General features: G+C 49.3%; 1 protein-coding gene across 8 annotated transcripts in view; it reads left to right on the top strand.

The window, feature by feature from the left end:
* The window catches only part of PPFIA4 (PTPRF interacting protein alpha 4), a 165,187-nt gene that overhangs the window by 105,167 nt on the left and 39,971 nt on the right, over positions 1–20,049 (top strand). For all 8 annotated transcript variants that reach the window (XM_059717640.1, XM_059717638.1, XM_059717639.1 and 5 more), the window contains 6 exons: positions 3,383–3,514; positions 5,664–5,726; positions 7,143–7,234; positions 15,258–15,399; positions 18,132–18,337; positions 18,982–19,222. In XM_059717640.1, the coding sequence (XP_059573623.1) occupies positions 3,383–3,514; positions 5,664–5,726; positions 7,143–7,234; positions 15,258–15,399; positions 18,132–18,337; positions 18,982–19,222 (876 nt within the window). The remainder of the gene's footprint in view (positions 1–3,382; positions 3,515–5,663; positions 5,727–7,142; positions 7,235–15,257; positions 15,400–18,131; positions 18,338–18,981; positions 19,223–20,049) is intronic.

Below are 20,049 nucleotides of genomic sequence, written 5' to 3'. Positions count from 1 at the left end.
GGTCGGTGCGATAGATCTGCTGGCAGCAGCAGAAGGCCGGACTCCGTAACCCAGGAAGTCACTTCCCATCCTGTGTCCTGTGTTTTTAATTCCTGATTGCCTTTGAGTTGTAGGCCTGCTTCTCTTCTTCCACTCTGTGAGGATCTTTTGAGTAATTGCAGCTCCTTTAGTGTAGAATGGGTTCAAGTGAGAGGAGATTGGGTCACAGGTTGCATCTTGCAGAAGCTATTAGATCAAAAGAACCAATCCCTTTTGCACTCTGCCTAGGTCAGAGTCAGAATTAGCACTCAATATGTAGTATTCAAATTGCAGCTTCTCTCTGGATCATAGGGATCCCGCCCCACTCTCTTGCTCTCCTGCTTAATCCCTGCACAGATGTCATGCTGATTGATTGCACAAACCTAGGAACTCTGACTCAGCTTACTGGGACTTGAGCAAAGAGAGGTGTGTGCAGCAGCCCAAAAGTGTGCTGCACACAGAGGGATCATGCTGTCTGGCAGACAAGCTCCCTAACAGCATTAACCATGTACAGTGGTTTGCTGGTGTTCTGGTTTAATAGCTCCCTTGCCTGGGGAGTGATGTGCCTGTGTGGAGGTAAAACAAGGACTGAACTCAGTGGCTTCTCCCTATCCCTGATCTGCTTTGGATCCAAAGCAATGCTGGAGCGAGATGTGTTGGGAGAATGCATTCTAGATTTCAGGCCAGATATGCACGATGTGGTTAAAATATCCACCATTTGTTAAAGTTGCCAATACCACACAGGGCTTCAAGGACAGCAGAAGAATGGTGGGAAGTTGTCCGGAGAGCCAGAGAGGAGCTCAGGGATGATCTGGGGACCTCACTGGTTTGGGAAGCAGCATTGAGGGGGCAGAAGGAAAACCAGGGAGAACACACATCACTGATGCCTTAGGGCAGGGGTGCTCAACTCCTGGTCCCACAGGTCAGATCTTGCCTGTAGAGCCATGTCATGTGGGGCTCTCCAGGAGTCTGGAAATTTGGCAGCAGGGGCGCAGTGGCAGCATTAATTGCTGCTCCCCTGTTGCCAAATTTCTGGACCTCCAGGAGCCCCATGGGCCAGATAACGTGGCCATACCCTCCAGGTTGCACCAGTGTGAATCCAGATCCAGATGCATGGGATTGGGTCCATGAGCCAACCCTGCACGCTGACCAGGCACAGGATTCAGCCATAGACTGAGCCTACACAATTCATCTGGCTAGAAGGTTGAGTGCCACTTCTAGGGAGACTACTGAAATGGCAGGGAGAGCTATATGAGCTCCTTGAACAGAAGCTTACCAGCTTCCTTTATCCCTGGCCCGGTACCTCAACGATTCAAATATGGTCTTAACAGTCAAAGGCCCAATGAGCCTCCCTTGTCTGGACCCTGGTTTCCATCTGGGAGAGGGGAAACGTGGCCCTTGCATTTACAAAGCACATCATGAGCCAGGGTGATCCATTCTAGTTGTTATCTGATTGTCCTTGCAATGATCTGATGTTAGCATTCATCTCTCTGCGCAGTTTGGCTCAAAACTCTCTCCCACTTTAAAGAACCCAGAGTTCTTGCTGGAGTTACAGAGCAAAGCTGGTGCCAACAACTCAGCAGCTTCCTTAAAGCCTAGAAAGTCCTTTTTTTGCCCTGTTCCAGTAACTCAGGACTAGTTGTTCTCAGCCCAGCAAAATCTTCTCTGAATGTAGCTGGGGGGCCTGGAAGACATTTGGCTTCATGGTTTATATATTTCAGGAAGTTAGGGAATGCCTGCACTTCAGGGCTGGGGATGATGGTGCTCCCTTTCTTCCCAGCTGCTCTGGGCCACTAGCACTACTGCTGCTGTGATGCTGGGATATTGTCCTGCCTGTGGCACTGTCCAGGAGTCAGCCTGGTTTCCTATGGAAGTGAAACGCTTAGGTGTGTGGTCCTGTGTGCTCCTGTTGCTCATTTCTATAGTGGAACAAGAAAGCATGTCCCAGTGGGTGGTGCCTGCCTGTTCCTGCTCCCTAACACCCTAGCCATGACATTGCTGGCATTGGACCTGATCTAGGTTGTGTTCTTCCTCCATGGCTGGGGGTTTGCGCTGCTGAGAAGTCAGGCAGGGCTTTTGGCGCTAAGGAAGAAAAGTTGGTATTTGGGCACCCAGGAGCCTTTGCCACTGCGGGGGTGGGGAAGGTTACAGCTCCTCTTTTAGGCCTCACGTGGAAGAGGCCAGAAGTGGCTGAAATGGGGGTTGTCACAATTTCCTAGGAGCCGTTGTGACAGAGTGGTTAAAGCATCTGACTAGAGGTCAGAGAGGAGAGTTTGAGACTTGCACTGAAGGCCACTCCCAATCATCCTGGCTGTAAAGAGATACCTGATCATTCACTCAAAAAAATCAAAGGATGTGGTTGCATATGATGCCAGCATCTCAATCTCTTGTGTGCTATTGGCTACAGCAACCGGTGTGCTGTAACCATGCTAGCCTGATGGGCTGTCAGGCACAGTCAGATCTTTGACCTTGATCTCCTAAGTCCATGTTGCAGCAATCCCTGATATCAGTCAGCTGCCCTGATATGCCTAGTGCATCCTACAGTGATGCATAGGCCATAAGCTCATGCTAAAACTACCAAGAATGAAATAGCCAACAATATTGCCATGCTGTTGGAGGTGTTATCTACAGAAACATATGGGGCAGTTGACTCCTAGTGGATATTGTGCTAGGCTTCCTGCAGACTCAGAGACAATGCTGCCTCTGGTCTGACTCTGTTCACAGGCGGAAGGTTCTCTTTATGGTACCAAAGACTGGGGGACCTTTCGTTGAGACAGATCCTGAGCTGGCGTAAATCAACAGAGCTACTGCAGTGTATGCAAAAGAAGCACCTGGCCCAAGAGTGCTCTGCTGCTTAAGCCTGATATACAGCTCACGCCTGGCTCCTGCTGGCAGAGTTGTGAGCACACCAGCATTATGAGCAAGAGATGGCTTCTGTTGACAGAGGACTTGTAGATGCTCCTGTGCTTTCTGCATGCTGCCACAGCCCCTCTATCAGCACCTCCTCTACTGCACTGTGCACCCTGCTCATTGTACACCACAGTAGTACAGCCATGTGGTTCCAGCAGGAGCTGTGTCTGCAGTCTGCTCACAGACTTCCTTTCAGCAGAAGCCATGTAATCAGGATAAGCCCCTAACTCTAGCAGAGGGTGGATTGTCTGACATATTCTTCAGCCAGAAAACTGGCATGACAATGGTCCCCACAGTGGGAGGGGTCCTGCATCACCCTAGGGATAACCTGGAGAGGATGGAATAGGCCTTTTCCAACTCTCATTAGAATAATTTTTTGAAATATATGAAAATCACCCTTTTAGCGTGTGCTGCATGAAGGAATTACAGGGCTGATTGCAGTTTGCCATTACAGGCCCGTCAGCGGGAGAAGATGAACGAGGAGCATAACAAGCGGCTGTCTGACACTGTGGACAGATTGCTGAGTGAGTCCAACGAGCGCCTGCAGCTTCACTTAAAGGAGCGGATGGCAGCTTTGGAGGAAAAGGTACAACCTGCCGTGCCCAGGGGTGAGAACTCCCTAGGGAGGGTTGGGTATGCAGCCTGCCGACAGCAGAGGGAGCCTTCTGGGGCACTAGAGAAACCAATACTAGGATTTGCCATTCGTTTCTACTAGGATTTGGATGGTGTTGCAAAGCTCATCCTGGAGCACAACACACCAGTACATCCCTGGACCTGATTCGTTGTTCGCTGTATTGCAACAGACCTGCGGGCTAGAAGGCATTTTGTGTTGGGCACTGGACACACCAAGTGGGTAGCAGGTCATTGCCCATCAGTGGCAGCAGGAATGGGCCCTATGCTATTTCATTGCTCAGGGGTAGGCAACCTTTTCCAGCTGTGGGCTGGAATGACCCACCCTGTGTCAGATGTAGGCAGGCAGGAGCTAGAGCCATGCCACTGCTTGTCTCTACGGTGGCAAAAGGAGAGGGCACGTGCAGCTGAAGCACCATGTCCACAGGCCAGATCCAGAGGTTCCCCAGGCCAAATGCATCCTGTGGGCTGTAAGTTGTTGATCCCTGCTCATTGTACTCCTTCCATGGTACAACCACTAGAGGAACATGTACCCAGATCCATTAGCGTGAGCTGTTTTGTTGCATTTTGCTGAACAAGTGCAGTTGTTCATCCCTCCACCTGAAGCATCAAAACCTTTCAGAGTCAAAGCTGCTACAAGACCTGCTTAGAACCTGCCTTAGCCAGGTTGAAAGCAAATTGTATCCTGACCTGTAAAGCTTCCCATCTAGTTTTGTCCCATGCAAACCCATGGGAGCCAGTATCTCAGCCAAATGGCTGGATGGAGTTTCTACTGAACTAAGCATTCATTCAGTTAGCTGCAAGAGCAGGTGGCTCTGAGCAAGTGGATTCCTCATTGCAATACTGAGAGGAAGCCAGCCTGTCAGTCTGGGTAATAAACAGTCATATGTATGTCCAAGGTCACTCGGGGCAGGCTCCTTTCTCCTTCAGTGGGGGATTGCAGTCAAACTCTGCATGTGGGGAAGATGGTTTTAGCACTGATCTATCCATCCAACTTGTCACATGTATGATTGCCTCTCCAAAGCTTGTGAATCCTGATCCACACATTAGGGCTTGGAATTTCTGTTGTCTTGCCTCTCATCTCTTGTGAATACCAGTGTGGTGATTCTAGCTTTTGCAGCCACTCTGCAGAGATGTCAGTGACACTCCACAAACAACAGGGCTGAAACACTGCAGCACATTGTGTGGGCTCCCTGGAGGCCTGGCTCTGATACTGATTCACAGAGACAAACTCACAGCATCAGATGGAGAGTTGCCCCTGCTTAATGTCAGTGGAGAATATGGCCTCAATCTATCGCTGTCCATGCCAGAAACCCAGGCACAGGTGCCTGGGTTTATACAGCTATGTGAAGTCTGTCAGCCAGAAGGATGCATTAACTACTTTACCAAGAGGGATCTGATGTTCTCAATTTGCAGGGTGTGTTAGCTGATCAAAGGTGTGTGGAGGAGCCAGTTTCACCAAGTGAGGATGTCTCCAGTGATGTGCTGGAAGCTTTTTTTTTCACTCAGATGTCTGCTGGGAAAAGGGGACCACTAGGGTTTAGGGTCTGTATAGTTTAGGAAAATCTATTATTATTTATTATCTAGCCCTGGCCTTGCCAGGACCTTTTCTCTAATACAGATGTAAATTAGTGCCATTCAGCCTGGTTCTGTTGGTTGAGCTACTGCTCTAATCTCACCCCCTTTCTCTAATCTGGACAAATCTTTACAGACACTTCTTCCCAAGGCCAACCATATCATTTGTCACTGTCACAGCGTGTTGGGGAAGGTCTGGGGCAGTGCAGCCTTGGCTCTAGGGTGAAAGGTGCGCAGGGACTGTTTATTCACAGTCTATGCTGAAACAGCCCCAGGAACACAAAGAATAGTTTTGAAAGCAAGCTGTTGACGCCTTGGCTCATTATTGCAGAACAGACCTGTCAGTGCAGTTGCTTTCACTGTCAATCAAAGTAAACAGAGGGTATGGAGAATGTCATCTTTCATCCTGATGTGTGTCAGTCAACCTAGCCCTCTTCCAAGATGCTTGTGTCAGTCTTTCTTGTAAAGTTGCATGGACACATTTCCACTGATAGACTTGAACAATGTTCTCTCTCTCTCTCATGTTAAAGAACACCCTATTACAAGAGCTGGAAAGTACACAAAAGCAGATTGAGGAACAGCAGCATGACAAGGTATGTGTTGCTCCAAGGGGTTTGTGTTAGCAACTGTGCTTCCTTGGTCCTCATCCTATGTTAGGAGCAGTCACACCTACTAAAAATGCCCTGCTTACCTGTGTAAGACAGGAGCCCAGAGCACTCAGCAGTCATAACATGAATAAATCCATGTGTTACTTTGGGTAGGCTGAGATTCCAGTGCTTGCAGAGGGGTTCCCAGCCTGCATCCCCTGCTCCTATAAATCTTGCTTAGTTCCCTGGAGCTCATAACATTGCGGGGTGAAAGAAGACCTCAGGCCCAGCTGGCGAGAGCCTTGGAGATCAGAAGCAAGACTGTCTCTCTCCCTAGTCTTTGTTAAAGAGGCAGTATAAGAGGTTGAAGCACTAGGATGGCGCAGGGAGGTGGCAGCCTTCTGAAGCAGCGAGTACTTTCTGAGCATGCCAGCTTTCTTTTGCTAATCCAGCACCAGGCTCTTCTGGGGTTAGGAGGTAACAAAGGGGCTGCTTCTAGATCTCACTCTTTTGGCCTGGAGCTGCTCCGTTACACCCAGAGAATTCCATGAGCTCAGCTGTCCTCTTCACCCACTAGCTACCTCAAAGGGCTATTGCTGTTTGTTCCTGTGCAGGGAACAGGAGCCTTGGGAACAGACACTGTGCTGTGTGCATAGAGGAAGCAGCAGTCAAATAACGCCCAGCTTAGTCTGTTTGCACATGGGAGCAGATCCCAGTGTGACTGTGAGGTACTCGCCCATGGCTTCTTGGTCCCTTCCATTTATACTTCCACTTTGTTTCCTTAGTACTTATGAGTGATTAGGGAGAGTGGGAGGGGGAAGGTTAGGATCACATTCACAGTGACTTGATGGGATCTGTCTGCAAACTTCTGGGAAGGTTTATGTTATGCATGCAGGGATAATGGATTTCTGGCTCCAGTCCAGTCTCTGCAGCTTCCCCACTGAGCTGTATCCTCTCTGTTTGAAGCTATCAAGTTATAATATGGCTGCTTAGTCAAGATACAAGTTTCTGATTAGGAAAGAGTTGATGAGTGACTGGCATGGGAGGAGCTGGACTGGTGTGCACTTTGGACAGTTGGTCTTTTAGCGGAGAGATGTGCAGGCATACACCCAGCAATACTTAGAGCAAAAGCAGAGGAGCTGAGTGGAATCAATTCACCGTCCTGTAACAAATTAACATCTACTTCCAGCACTTCCTCGTGTGTGTGTCTAGTCTCATGATACTTCAGCTGGCTTCCCCGCCTTGGTTCTAGCATCATTATTTAGCATAGCCTGCGTGGTTTGGGGCTTAACAGACATGTAAGAGGCCTAGACGCCAGTGCAGGGATTTTTGAAATATTTATAATCAAAATAAATACATAAACAGATGAGTGGATTGTTCTGTACAAAACTGCCTGTTCCCCTTTTGTCTCATTCTGAACAGAGGAGGTTGTCCGATGAAATCGACAAGCTGAGATTAGAGGTTGACCAGCTAAAGACAAGAAGTGGAACCTTTGTGGACAGCGTACACACAAGGTAAGGACCTGAATGCTGGGGCTTCCATCAGGCTGTGCCTTCAGCCTGCTTTGTTCCCCCTTGCACCTTGCACCTAATTGCCTGCATAGCACAGGGAAGACCTGTCTTGCATGGCCACAACTCAAGGAATGTGCTTTGCTCTTTGAAAACACTCCAGATCCATATCATGCAGGTACAGGCTCCATCAGCTTCCTGTTTTCCTGGATCCTTGGCCTGTACCAATGCTGTGGCCAACAGTGAGAATTGTCTACAGGAGGGTTGATATCTCAGGGCATGTCTATCCGGCAGACACTGCCTTAAACCAGCTAACTTTGATGTTGTGAGCAGTGTAGCTGCAGTAGCATATAGCTCAGCACAGAGTAGCTACCCACGTATTCACTCTGCTGCTTGGGCTGTTTTTGCAGCTTGCACTAAGCCCTGTGCTATTGGTTATACTGCTAAGGTGCAGACAGAAGTGATAGTCTTTCCCTGATCTGGCCACAGAAAGCAGCTTATAGCTGTGACCAAACACAACTGCATGACTGCACACGGCTTAACAAATGGACGATTCAGTGAAAATCTGACCCCTCATTACATGAGATATCAGATAAAGATGTTACAAAATGTAAGGCCTTTTGTGACTTGTGTCTATGAAGCTCCCAGCCTGTTGCTGTTTTCAGAATGGGGAGACACCAAGAACAAGCTCCCTTCCCTGAATGGGGAGCACCAGCTGGGAAGCCCCAAGAATGAGTTCCCTCTGCTGCCTTTCCCCTCTCCCATTATTAAAACAGCAAGCACTGACAGAGCCTGGCCATTGCTATGGGAACCTGGGTGCAGGCTCTGAGTGGCTAGATTCCCCTCTCCCCTGGAACCAACAGTGAACTTCTGTTTGGTCTGGGGTAACATTGTAACTCACAATGCTTTGCGAAAACCATTCTGGGTTACAGCTGGGAACTGTACGTCTGTCTGCACCCCTAGTGATACCCAAGGTGGCAAGCTTACAGCTACCCTAAGTAAGTCTGCACAAGCTGGAGTCACAACAGCAACTGCAGTGTAGACAGGCCCTCAGGAGCAGACAGTCAGACTGCATGCTGAGCTGAGAATAATGCTGCAGTTGCATATTGGCTCATTTTCCATGTCAGTAGCTTAAATGGGATGACAGGGGTTCCAGGTGTTTCCTGTTTGAATTGATAGAGTAGCTGTTGCCAGAGCTAGTCTCTCACTGGTGTAGACAGCATGGCCTCTTTGTGCCATTTCTGCGGCCAGGCTCAGGCAGCTCCTAGGCTGAAAGCTCCATGGATCAGGCTCTCGGGGATTTTGCAGTTCTTTCTCCATCCGCTCACAGACTTCCTTTCTTGTTCTCATGCCTCTGTGTAAGCAGTAAAGTCAGAAAAAAATGCTTCTCCCTTCCCTGGGCAGGGATGTTCAACTTAGCAGCTAGGGGACGAATGCCCCACAGGCTACACCAGCAAGGATCTCACACCCACACTCCACAGACCCCTCACCCTGCTGCACCAAGCAGTTGTGTAGCCCCAGTGTCACCCTCTGTTTCCCCAGCTGTGCTGCACTCTACTGCCCTGCTCCCTGGGGCAGGGACAGGCAGCAAAAGCTGGAGGAGGGAGGGCAAACCTGGGGACTCCAGCTGTTGTAGGCAGAGCAATAGGGGGAGTGGTGGCTACCAGGCAGGGTTCAGGGGGTAGGGTCTACTTAACCTCTTGCAACCTGCATGTTGCCCAAAGGCTGCCAGTTGGACATATCTGCCCTGGGTCTTTGGGAAGGTAATGGCAGGTGATAAAGTGGATGTTTGGAAGGAAGAATCTCCTTGGCTGACAAGGTCCCAGTGGTGTATAAGTCCCTTGGACAGTATGCATGTCTTTGGTGTTGCTTTCAATGCCCAATATGAAGTATTGTCTGCCATGCTATCACACCACACATGAAGTCATGCAAAATTGTGGCTTCATTGGCTCAGCTGAGCTGGTAGCACAGGGAGACCAGTATAAAAGCCTGATTTCCATGTACCTCCCATTCATAGACTGGCTGTCCTACGCCTTTTTATTTTCAAGCTAGGCCAGAGAATTTGTTGGCTGTAGCCAGATAGTGGGCTCTGGGTGATGCACAGTGTGCCTGGAGGAGGGGCAAGGGAGGGGAGGGATCTTCCTCATTCAGCAGTGGTTGTGAGGTCTCAGGTCATACTAGCATTTATCCCCCTGCTGCTCAGAGCAGGCTGTGACTAGTAGGGGTCAAACAAAGAGATGAAGGAAGGGCTGATGTTTTTCATTAGAAAATGTTGATCAGTTGAAACTGGGACATTCCCAGGAATAAGCCTGTTTTGACTAAGTTTCTCTGCTTTTAAAACCAGTATGTATGTTGCGCCAGGGATTTCTTTTACCTGACAATATCAGATGAAAGGCAGGGGGCTCTTGTTGCCTTTTTACTGCTTGAATCATTGACTGGTTCTCTCTACTGTTTTTCCCCATCCCCCTGAATCCATTGTCGTTTATGTCCCAGCATTCATGCAGATTCAAGCTCCTGACACAAATACAAGAGAAGAATCATTTAAAACCTCCCAACCAGTTTCTCATTCTGAGAAAGGAGGTGACTTCCCCTTAACAGCCCATCAGACCTGCAGCTAGGTATTGCTTGCCAGGGTAAGCTGACTAGACAGAATCATTGCTGCTTTATATTCCAGAAAGTATCTGTCTGCAGAGGGCACCATCACTCCACAAGAACTCTGCAGTTTAGCTAATCTCAGCTGGTAGCGCCAAGGTTTTCCTACCTAACAAAGTTCCCCTGGCTAAAGCAGGACTTAGTCCTTATCTCTAAGCCAGGGGTTTCAAACTTACGTGGACATCTGGGCTGAATCTGGACTTTGGGTCTCCTTGCAGGCTGGATTCAGACCCACTTCCAGTGATGATGCAAGTGGCATCAGTGGCACACAGTGTTGCCATTGCTCACTCCCCTGTAACCAACACACATCCCCAGTAGGGCTCCATATTCTGAATTTCAGCTGTGGGCCCTGCCCCCAAATTCCTGGCCTCTCCAGGAACTGCCCCCCCTCCCCCTCTCCTTCCCCACAGGCCAAAATAAATAGTGCCTTGGGTCCTATCTTTGTCACCCACACTCTACAGTAAAGGACTGCTGGTCCTGTGAATTGCCAGACCAGACCAGATCAAGAGATCTTTCTAGTCCAGGATACCTTATCCATCAAATGCCAGAACTGCCTGTTTTTAGAGGTAGGTGAAAGTTCCCCCCACCCCTGCCTACAGTGGACAATCATGGAATAACCTGTCCAAAAAAGGAGTTCATCCCTTAACATCATCAGGTAAAGATTGTCTATTCCATCCTGGAACATGAGGGGTTTTATTGCTTTTATCTCTTAGCAGCAAGTAAAGAGTCCAGGTGGGTGATATATCTAATCTGTCCCTTGCCCCACCAATCTAGGCAAACATCATTTCTACATCTCCCCTGCACCTGTCCTAAATGCCCCTCCTGCTTGTCTTCAATGCTTTTCTGTGCTGAAATGGGCCCAATCTGCAGAATTCAGGTTGGTGCCAACAGCCTGGACACCGCCTCTCAGTGTGAGGCTAGTTGGATATGAGGTTCAGAATCTGCCAAGTGTTCAACTGCAGGCACTTGTGACATTCATAGTTGAACCCTCATCTAGATTCCACCTGCACAAGGTTTGACAGGCAGAAGTACAGGCTTTCACTTCAGCCCCATTCCTGCTACTGTCATGTGATCAGGGGCAGCAAGGAACATGACTCCCAGTCAACCCGTTTCTTTAGGGGCTAATTTCTTCAGTGTCTCCCATCAACCCGTTTCTTTAGGGGCTAATTATCTATCGTTGCAAAATTGCTTTATTGCATGTAGTTTATGCTAAGGGCTACCCAGGGCTGCAGACAGTAAATACAATACTCCAGGTCACAGAATCTGTTGCTGTGTTCTGCACTTGAAGGCAGTTCCCATTATCTTGGACAATTGGTGTATCCTTTAAAATGAGCATATTTATTCTGAATATAGCAGGTCCACAAAGAGCACTGATTTCTGTGGCTGCAATATTGCAGGGTCCCCCTGAGGCTGCAGGAAAATGTCATGACATTTTGGAGAGGAGAAGGAGGAGTTCAGAGTTAAGGTTGTGCCAACTGTTCATTTATAAGGCTGATTTTTGTGATCCTTGTAATAAACAGACGACTTCCCCTTGCAAGGACCAGCAGTCGTTTTTACCAGTACCCACCCACACAGCTGGAGAATGTTTGTTGGGGTAGGTAAGCTGGGCCATCTGCATTCTTCTGCTATGCGTAGACCTCCATGGGGGTAGCACTGATTGGCACAGCTCCCCACAGCAGTGGATCTTGCAGTCAACACCCTCAAGAGATAAATGGGGCACTTACCCATGCTCAGGGCTATTATTACTATTGTTTCAAACTGTTTGCAGACTCTGGCAGACATCACTGAATTGGTTACACCTAGGTCATGTTTTCAAGCCTTCTTCACAGGCATAATAGCTAGAAACTTATATTGAGAGTGCAGCTGAAAATATAGTGTAATCCCATGATTCCAGGAAGTAGAGCCCCTTATGGAGCCATCTCAGTGTAAATTGCTAAGATACCATGGAAACAAGTGCCTTATAAATGCTAAAAACTGGATTTTTGGCATCAGCCACCCAGCCCCAATAAACCAGGCATAAGATCCAAAACTTTGCTTTTGGGTGAGATGTGAATGTTTCTACTGGAATCAGGCAGTTCTGTGGAAAAAAAATTCTTTTGGAAAAAATTCCAGTTCTACCTTGAAAAATACTTGCAGTGCATGGTTTTCTACTAGGCTTAGAAAATACCCTGTCTACCAAATCCTTCCTCCTGAGCAGCACCACTGGCACAGCAAAGTTCAGAGATGGTATGGGGCTGTTGGTGTCTAAGAACCCTCCCCATTTGGGAGTATGAGCTCTCTCCCACCTGGGCAGTGGTCCCCCACGTTCATCTACGTGGCATTTAGCACCTTCTTTAGAGGTTCCACTGAGCTTTGGAGTCCTTGCTGTCCCCCAGCCAGGAGCAGAACAAGGGTGAGGTGAGCAGGGCACCAGCCCTGGGTACCAACTATGGGAGCGGGGAGGTGGGGCTGTGCTTCTCTTAACCTGCCATAGAAGCACCCCATGCCTAGCAACGTGTCTGGGAGGGGGAGGCAAGGGAGATGAATGGAATGGTGCTTCCCTCAAAAAGAGCCTTTGCCAGAGCAGGCAGGGCCCTGTACCCAATAACACATATTGGGGGAAGGAGAAGTGAACAGAAGGGACTTCAAAAGAGCAGCTCCAAGAGAGCCCTGGCTACAGAACTGCTGCCATTGGAGCAAGTGCAGACTGTTAAGACTTCCCTCCCACCCCCTCTACAGTGGTCAGCACAGCCTCCCTCCATCTACCCTGCCAATCCCTTCTGCTGCCCTAAACACTCAATGAGCTTGCTTATACCTCTGTATTCAGCCAAGCTTGTTGCCTCCTCAGATTACCAGTAGCATTGGCCAAGAGTAGGGGACATACCTAGAAGGAAATTTTGAAGATGGAAGAAGGCAAAGATCAAGGCTGTGAGGTCATAACGTTGCTTGCATGTGTCATGCTTGTCTCTCGAGGGTCATCGGTGCATGCCTGATTTCTGAAATCAGTGCATATGAATATATGTGACCTTCATTCCAGAGGTGCTGAACACCCACAGGACCCACATGAATTAAGCACTTGATTCTGAGTCATCCTGACTCTGGAATGTAGCTATGTAAATGGGGCCACTGGTTGGATAAATACAAAAGCAGACTGGCACTGAACATCATAGGAGGGAAATCTCCAGGCAGCACCTCAGGAGTTGGTACAGAGGCCTTTCCTTTCATTTTGGTAGAGATAACACCCCCAGAGCAGAGGCTGTCCAGTGATGACATTTGCTGAGCACATCAACATTTGCGCTCGTTAGTACCATGAGTGACATAAATCATCAGAAAGACTGATGGGAGGAGAAGTGACCAAGTGAATGAGCTGCTGATAGAATCCAAAGTGGGTTGGTGTAAGGTTTTGCAGTTGAAAAGTATGAAGGGACATGCAGCTCAGACTGATGGAAATAGATCTGGACAGCACTAGCAATGAATCTGACCTAGGTCAGGTTTACAAAGTCTCTAGCACAGGGGTGGGCAAAATACAGCCCACCAAGCCATTTTGTCCAGCCCGTGGGGCCCCTAAAAAATTTAGAAAAATAATATTTATTTGCTCCTGGCTGCCTGTCAAAGATGACAGGAGCCAGGGGCAGTAGTACGCAAGGGAAGCCAGTGGCAGGACCCAGCAGCAAGGCCTGCCCAGACCCGCTCCCCAACCAGAAGCCCGTGCCTAGCAGAGGCTTCTGGCCTGGGACCATGGGGCCGTTCCTGCTTTTCTGATCCAGAAAGGGAAATGCGGCCCTCGACAGCTTGCCAAAACTTAGCAAGCAGCCCTCCACCCAAAATAATTACCCGCCCCTGCTCTAGCAGGTCTACAGTGGGTCTAAAGATTCAAGGAGTGATAATGGTAGTTAAGCACCTAACCCACTGTATTCTTCTAAATATAAATTGACTTTTTGTTCCTCCAAAAGGACCAGAAAAATGGCACCTGACTTACACTTAGGGTTGACCTGTAATTGGGCCTCTAACAATTTTGACTTTTGTAGTCGCAATATTTTTACGCATGCAGTAAAAATACAAAGTCAGACATTTTTTCAGTGAGTCTTTGGGCTCTTTTAATGGTTTGGTGATTCTCCAGTGGGATGGTTTAAGGGCAACAGTCGTTCAAGGACTTTATTTGTAGTTATTGACTTATATTTGGGAGAAAAGCTTCTTTTTACCCTAAAGTGTACCTGTAAAATGTATGGCTGACTTATATGCAGGGTTGTCTCATAATTGGAATCATGCATCTGTGCTTCTGTTGCATTGGTGCAGCCAGATTGCCACGTATTTAGGCATCTGTATGCCTTTGTAAATTTGGCCCCACATACAGAGCCAGGTTAGAAGCAGTGTGGAAGTGGGAATGCATTATCCTTCTGTAACAGAGAAAGCCAACCAACTTCTTGACTGTATGACAAGGGCTGTTTCACACAAGACCAGGGAAATAAAGATATCTGTCATGAGGCAAAGCTGCTATGAGATCACATCTCAATCTGTATTTACTTACATATAATTCACTTGCCAGAGATACCCAGGGCTGAGCTACCATGGAGAAATCAAGAAGTTTCCACCCACAACTTTTCTTGACATTAAGTTCCTCAAAAGATTTTTTTTTTTTGAATCCTGAAGACAAATTAATTTGAAACTGGAATTTTTCAGCGTTTCAATCAAAATCTCAGAAATGTTAAAAGTTTTTAATAAACATGAAACTTTCGGCTTTGTTAGCGTTTCTGCTGTGGGTTGAGGTCAGGTCATTTCCCAACCAGTTCTAAGGCCAGATCTTCACAAGCAGGGGGAGGCTAAAGAATCAAATGAAGAAAATGTGGTGGGAGGTTCAGGTGGTTCCTTGGTATTTTGAGGAGGATGACAGGAGCTAGAAAGAAAAAACAGGTGGCCCTCCAGGAATTGGCTAAACACACAGCAAGGTGTTTATCTCTTGGAGTCTTTAGCCAGGACTGTCAGTATCCTTGAGCTGAACCTGTCCCCATAGGGTACCAGGACACCTGAAATATTACCAGGTATATCTCAGATATGGGTTGGGTTGGCTGGTTAACCACAGGTTCTAGCTCATGCCCACTGGGGGTGGGGGGAATCATATCTCCAGAGTTTGGAGCAGGGAGGAATTTTCCCTGGCTTCGGTAAGCAGCAAGGTGGAGGTTTTACTGTCCTCCAGAACATGGAGCAGGGCTGCCGGCTGAGATCAGTTCGGCCCTGCTGGAGCCCTGTCTGGTTTCCCCAGACTAGAGACAAAGCTCACAGACTCTGCCTCTGAGTTGAGTTACCAACCTGGGCACAAGCTGGCACCCCCCAGATGCCTTGTGCTATTTATTGTAACATCAGCCTTTCATATGGTGGCTTATCTCTCTGTTTCTCATAGATCACACATGGGAAGTGCCACAGACCTGAGATATCCACTGAGCACTGTGGTTCATGCCCCTGCTGAGCCCTTTGGTACGGCCACTGGACTGCACCGGGCACAGAAGGGCCGATTTTCAGCTCTGCGGGATGAACCCCCCAAGGTAAAAAGCCCAGTGTCCATCCCACCCTGGACGCAGATCACGACTAATCTCCCGGCAGTAGTTCGGAGCGCAGCACCAGCCTCGTGTGCAGGCTCTGGTTACACCCTCAGTGTAGAGTGTGTTACAAGCCTTTTGTAACCAAAACAGCTGTGACAGCTGCCTTTGGCCTTTCAAATGAGGGGGGCTTTGCGCTGTCATTAGGCCGTGACAGCTGCGGGGCTCCCACCCTAGCCCCCTTCCAAAGCAAAGAGGTTGTTATTGTGTGGGACGCGACTGGACGGTGGCCAGCACAGCACTTACTCTGTGGGCTTAAACTGAGGGTGGAGTGGTTTTACAGTCGAGTTAGACCACACCACAAACACATGCCATGGGGTCTGGGGCTAAGGAGAAAGGTACAGGGAGACAAGCCAGTGGGTAGGCTGGCTGAGAAGCCAAGCTGCACTCATGGCTTTAGGTGAATAGTGGGTGCTGTCTGGAGAAGGGTCTCCAAGGCCTTGTTTCCTGGGTGGCTTGGAGGCCCTTCCTTCTGAGAGCTAGATTGATAAAGTCTATCTCTGCAGGGCAAAAGGGGACTTCTTCCCAGGCCTGGCTTTGGGAGGTATGTGGGGAGTTCCCTTCTTCTGGATCCTAACTTTGGGGAGGGAGGTGTGGTGGCCCTTCTCCCTGGGGCCTGGCTCAGGGTAGTGTGTGGGAGCCCATTGTGATAGGGCCTAATTCTGGTGGACAAGGCTGGCCCCTCTGTCCAGAGTCTGGTTTAGGGAAACATTCGGGGGGCTCTCCCCCCTGGGACCTGTCTTCAGGGGTGAGTCATAGGGACTGTTCCTTCTGCTGAGGTTCAGCTTTAGGGAACATGATATTTGTCAGTTTGGAAACACTTGTCCTCCAGTCCTGGCTTTGGGAGGGAAACCTCTTTCATGGACCTGCTGTATCAAAAATATTTGATACAAGAAGACTAGGTGGGTGCCCTTTGGTAGCACTCATGGTGCATAAACAGCTCTTTTGATGCAGACCCCTCTCTGACTTAGAGGCAACATGAGCATCATTGTGTACAGTGCTAATTCCCCCAGAGAGACGTGGTATTCTAGCTCACCCTGAAGTTCGCTAAGGGACTCAGAGAGTCTCCGCCAGTGGGTTATAATGGGGTAACAAGAGTCCCACCAGCCACTGTCCAGGGCAGCGGTAGGCAGTTATTTGGGCTGGAGGGCCATTTAATGAGTTTTGGTGAGCTGTTGAGTAGTGGGGGGGAGGGAGGGAGATGCCAGTTGATCCCATCTGATCCACCGGCTGCCACTGGGAACCTAAGGAGGGAGGTCTGTGCCCTGCTCCACTGTACTCTGCTGCAGCTGGGCCTGAGCTGAGCCATGCAATGCACAGACTCCTCCATCCCTGCATTCCTCTCTCTCCCGCTCCTGGCTTCCTGTTGGTGCTGTGCAATGCTGGTACTGCAGGTGCCGGCGGCCAAGCCCGCATGGGACAGGGTGCAATGCAGCGTGCTGAGTACTCATCCCCCCTGCCCGCTGCAATGGGCTGCTGCTGATGCGTTGTGACTGGCACAAACTCACCTCCTGATGGTGCCGTGGTATCAGCAGCTCATCACAGTGGGCAGGCGGGATGGCTGCTCAGTGTGCTGCATCACGCCCCATCCCATGAGGGCCTAGCTGCTGGCAGCTATCATGCCAGGACTGAGCAGCTGCAGTGCCAACAGGAAGCTAAGCTGGGGGAGATGGATGTGGTGGGGGGATGGAGGAGTCTGTGTACTGTGTGGCCTGGCCAGGCCCAAACTGCAGTGGAGCAGGGTGGAGTGCAGCCCACCCTCCTTAGGCTCCCAACAGCAGCTAGCAGGATGGATACAATCAGTTGGTGGGCTGGCTATGGCCCATGGGCCGTATTTTGCCCACCCCTGTTCCAGGGCATGTCCAACTAGAAAAACAGGAGTTCCATGCATCAGCAGTGCTCCTGGGACTTGTGCCACTGCTACCACTGTACAGACACCTCTCGACTTGTGCTGTTCTGCAACAGCTATCTATCAGTGTGGGGGATATCATAGTCCAAGAAGTTTGTCTTTTGAACTCCTCTAACTAGTCTATGCTGGGCTGCCCTGCATATTCAGTGCAGTCACCTACAGTGATGGCCTTGAAGAAACTCCACCGGGAAGGATGGAAGCATCCTAGGGTCCTGTAGCTACACAATGAGTTAATAAGAAAAGATGATATTCTGAGGTCACCTATCTAAGGTCTGGTCTCCATCACAGTCTTCAGTTTGCTAATTTACACAATCCTTCTGTTTTAGTAGGGCATCTCCATTTTACAGATAGGAAGCTAAGGTGCAAAGAGGCTTCCCAAAATCGTGTAAGGAATCTGTGGCAGAGCAGGCACTTGAACTTAGGTGCTTGGCTAGCACCCTTACCTACGAACCGTTCTGCCTCTCTGGCGTCCTTGTTAGGACAGAAAAGAAGCTCCTACAGGGCTTTCCTTGGCCAAGCAATGTATCTGTCTAATTTGTCTCAAGGCACACTCATAGTCTTCACCACAAAAATATCAGGCTCTGGCCTTATGGGCCACACCTTTGTGTACTGGAATCTCTTAACACAGAAGGAGCATCACATGAGAACCAGGCGTGCAGGCCAACACACTTCCAGATGTCTGATGCGTTTTGTGGGAGCCCTAGTCTGTGCTGGTTGGGGGAAGGTTGGGCCTATGTGACTGACCTCTATGGGGTTTGTTGTCTCCCAGGACTGGGAGCAGGCTCAGCCAAGCGGCGTCCTGGCCACCGTGTCTCACACTTTCGACAGTGACCCGGAAATCTCCGACGTGGATGAGGATGACCGAGAGACGTTATTCAGTTCCATGGATGTGCTGTCCCCCAGTGGGCACTCTGATGCCCAGACCCTGGCTATGATGCTACAGGAGCAGCTGGATGCCATCAATGAGGAGATCAGGTGAAGAATAGACTTGACTGAGGTAGCAGGGAAGGGGGATTGATTTATACAGATGGTGACTTTGCCCTGCTCTGACTGTAAAGCCAGCTTAGCTGGCCCCTGTGTTCAAGATGCTTGGCACTGCTGATGTTTACGTATAAAATTGTTATATAGAAGATAAAACCAAAAAAGCCCTTAGTAGAGCTACACTGAGATGGAGTTCTGGGTATGAGTTCATGTCACCAACATTACAGAGATATTGTAATTGGCCCAAACAATGTCCCAAACCCAGGAACAAACAGTTGTGGTTCAGGGTAACAGGAACCCAGCTGTGCTGAGGTACAGAAAGACACAGCTGACGCTTTCAAACAACCTGAACTCTGCCCTGTATTGAGATGGCCCTTTTCTGCCCTCCCTGTTACTTCTGTGGCCCTGCTGTTCCAAAATGAAAGAAGGGGCTCCCATGCCACTACATATGTCCTCGGATGGAGTTGGAGCCCCAAGGTCCCAGGACATGAGGCCTAAAGACCCGTGACTTCTGGAATCCAGTCTAGAAACAGTAGAGACATGAGGTGGGGTGGGGGAGTGCCCAGAAGTGGTGTCCACACTATCAGTGGGGAAACAGGACTGGAACCTTGCTTGAGTCTCCATTTGTGATTGCTCAGGATGATTCAGGAGGAGAAGGAATCTACGGAGCTGCGTGCCGAGGAGCTGGAGACCCGCGTTACCAGTGGCAGCATGGAAGGCCTGAATCTGACACAGCTGCGTAAAAGGGCCTCTATCCCCACCTCTCTGACTGCTCTGTCCCTGGCCAGCTCCTCCCCACCTGTCAGTGGGCGCTCTACCCCAAAGCTCTCCTCTCGCAGCGCTGCTCAGGACCTCGACCGCATGGGGATAATGACACTGGTGAGTCACGCAGGATGCAACAGGGTGAACTGAAGCCAATGAAATATATGGGCCTGTTAATGACAATTTATGCTCCTCATTTAGTAACCTCATGATTGGGCCTGGTGCTCCTCTTAGATACAGCAGGTTGTGTCTTAACTGAGCTCTGAGGTCCCTGAGATCTGAGTGTGTGGAGACCACACTGAGATTGCAGCTCTGAATGTTGTTCACTAGAATTTCGTGGACTGTTGTGTTCCCCCCGGTCAGCGTAGCCCTCTGCTGTCATGTTCTCCTGTGGAAAGGCAGAGTGCACTGCCAGTATTAGTTAAGTCACCTTGCTGAGACTCCAGAGGCACAAGTTTGAGTCTTGTTCCAAACTTATGCAGAAAGTCACTTCAAGCTGTACATGGGCACCTAGTCATTCAGGCTGATGAAACAAAGGCAGCTGGAGTGATGGGAGCCAACAGGCTGCTAGGCTTAAGTGGTCCTTTGATTAAAACACAACCATCTGAGGGTGCCTGTGCCACTAAGAACAGAATCCTGTTAATTTTACATCCACATGGTAATTATCTAGTCACAAAACTGTTATTACTGGCCCTTATGCACAGTTTGCAATCCTAGTTCATGTGCATTGTGGACGTAGAAGCATCCATACAGCTATAGGGCATGCAGTATAAACTCTGTCCAGGCTGGTCAAGTGTATGGCCCAGCAAAGAAGAGGAGGAGGCTTCTCCTGTATTTTAACCTCCAGCAGCTAAGTGGTTTAGGGCACTCACCCAGGAAGGAAGAGACCCAGATACTAGGCTCCCCTCATCTGGGGGGTCTGAACCTCCAACTTCTCAGCACAG

Source organism: Alligator mississippiensis, chromosome 14 (genome assembly GCF_030867095.1).
Source record: "Alligator mississippiensis isolate rAllMis1 chromosome 14, rAllMis1, whole genome shotgun sequence".
In the NCBI taxonomy this organism is placed as follows: Eukaryota; Metazoa; Chordata; order Crocodylia; family Alligatoridae; genus Alligator; species Alligator mississippiensis.
The sequence above is the reverse complement of the archived record's forward strand: the minus strand, read 5'-3'. Positions and strand labels throughout refer to the sequence as shown.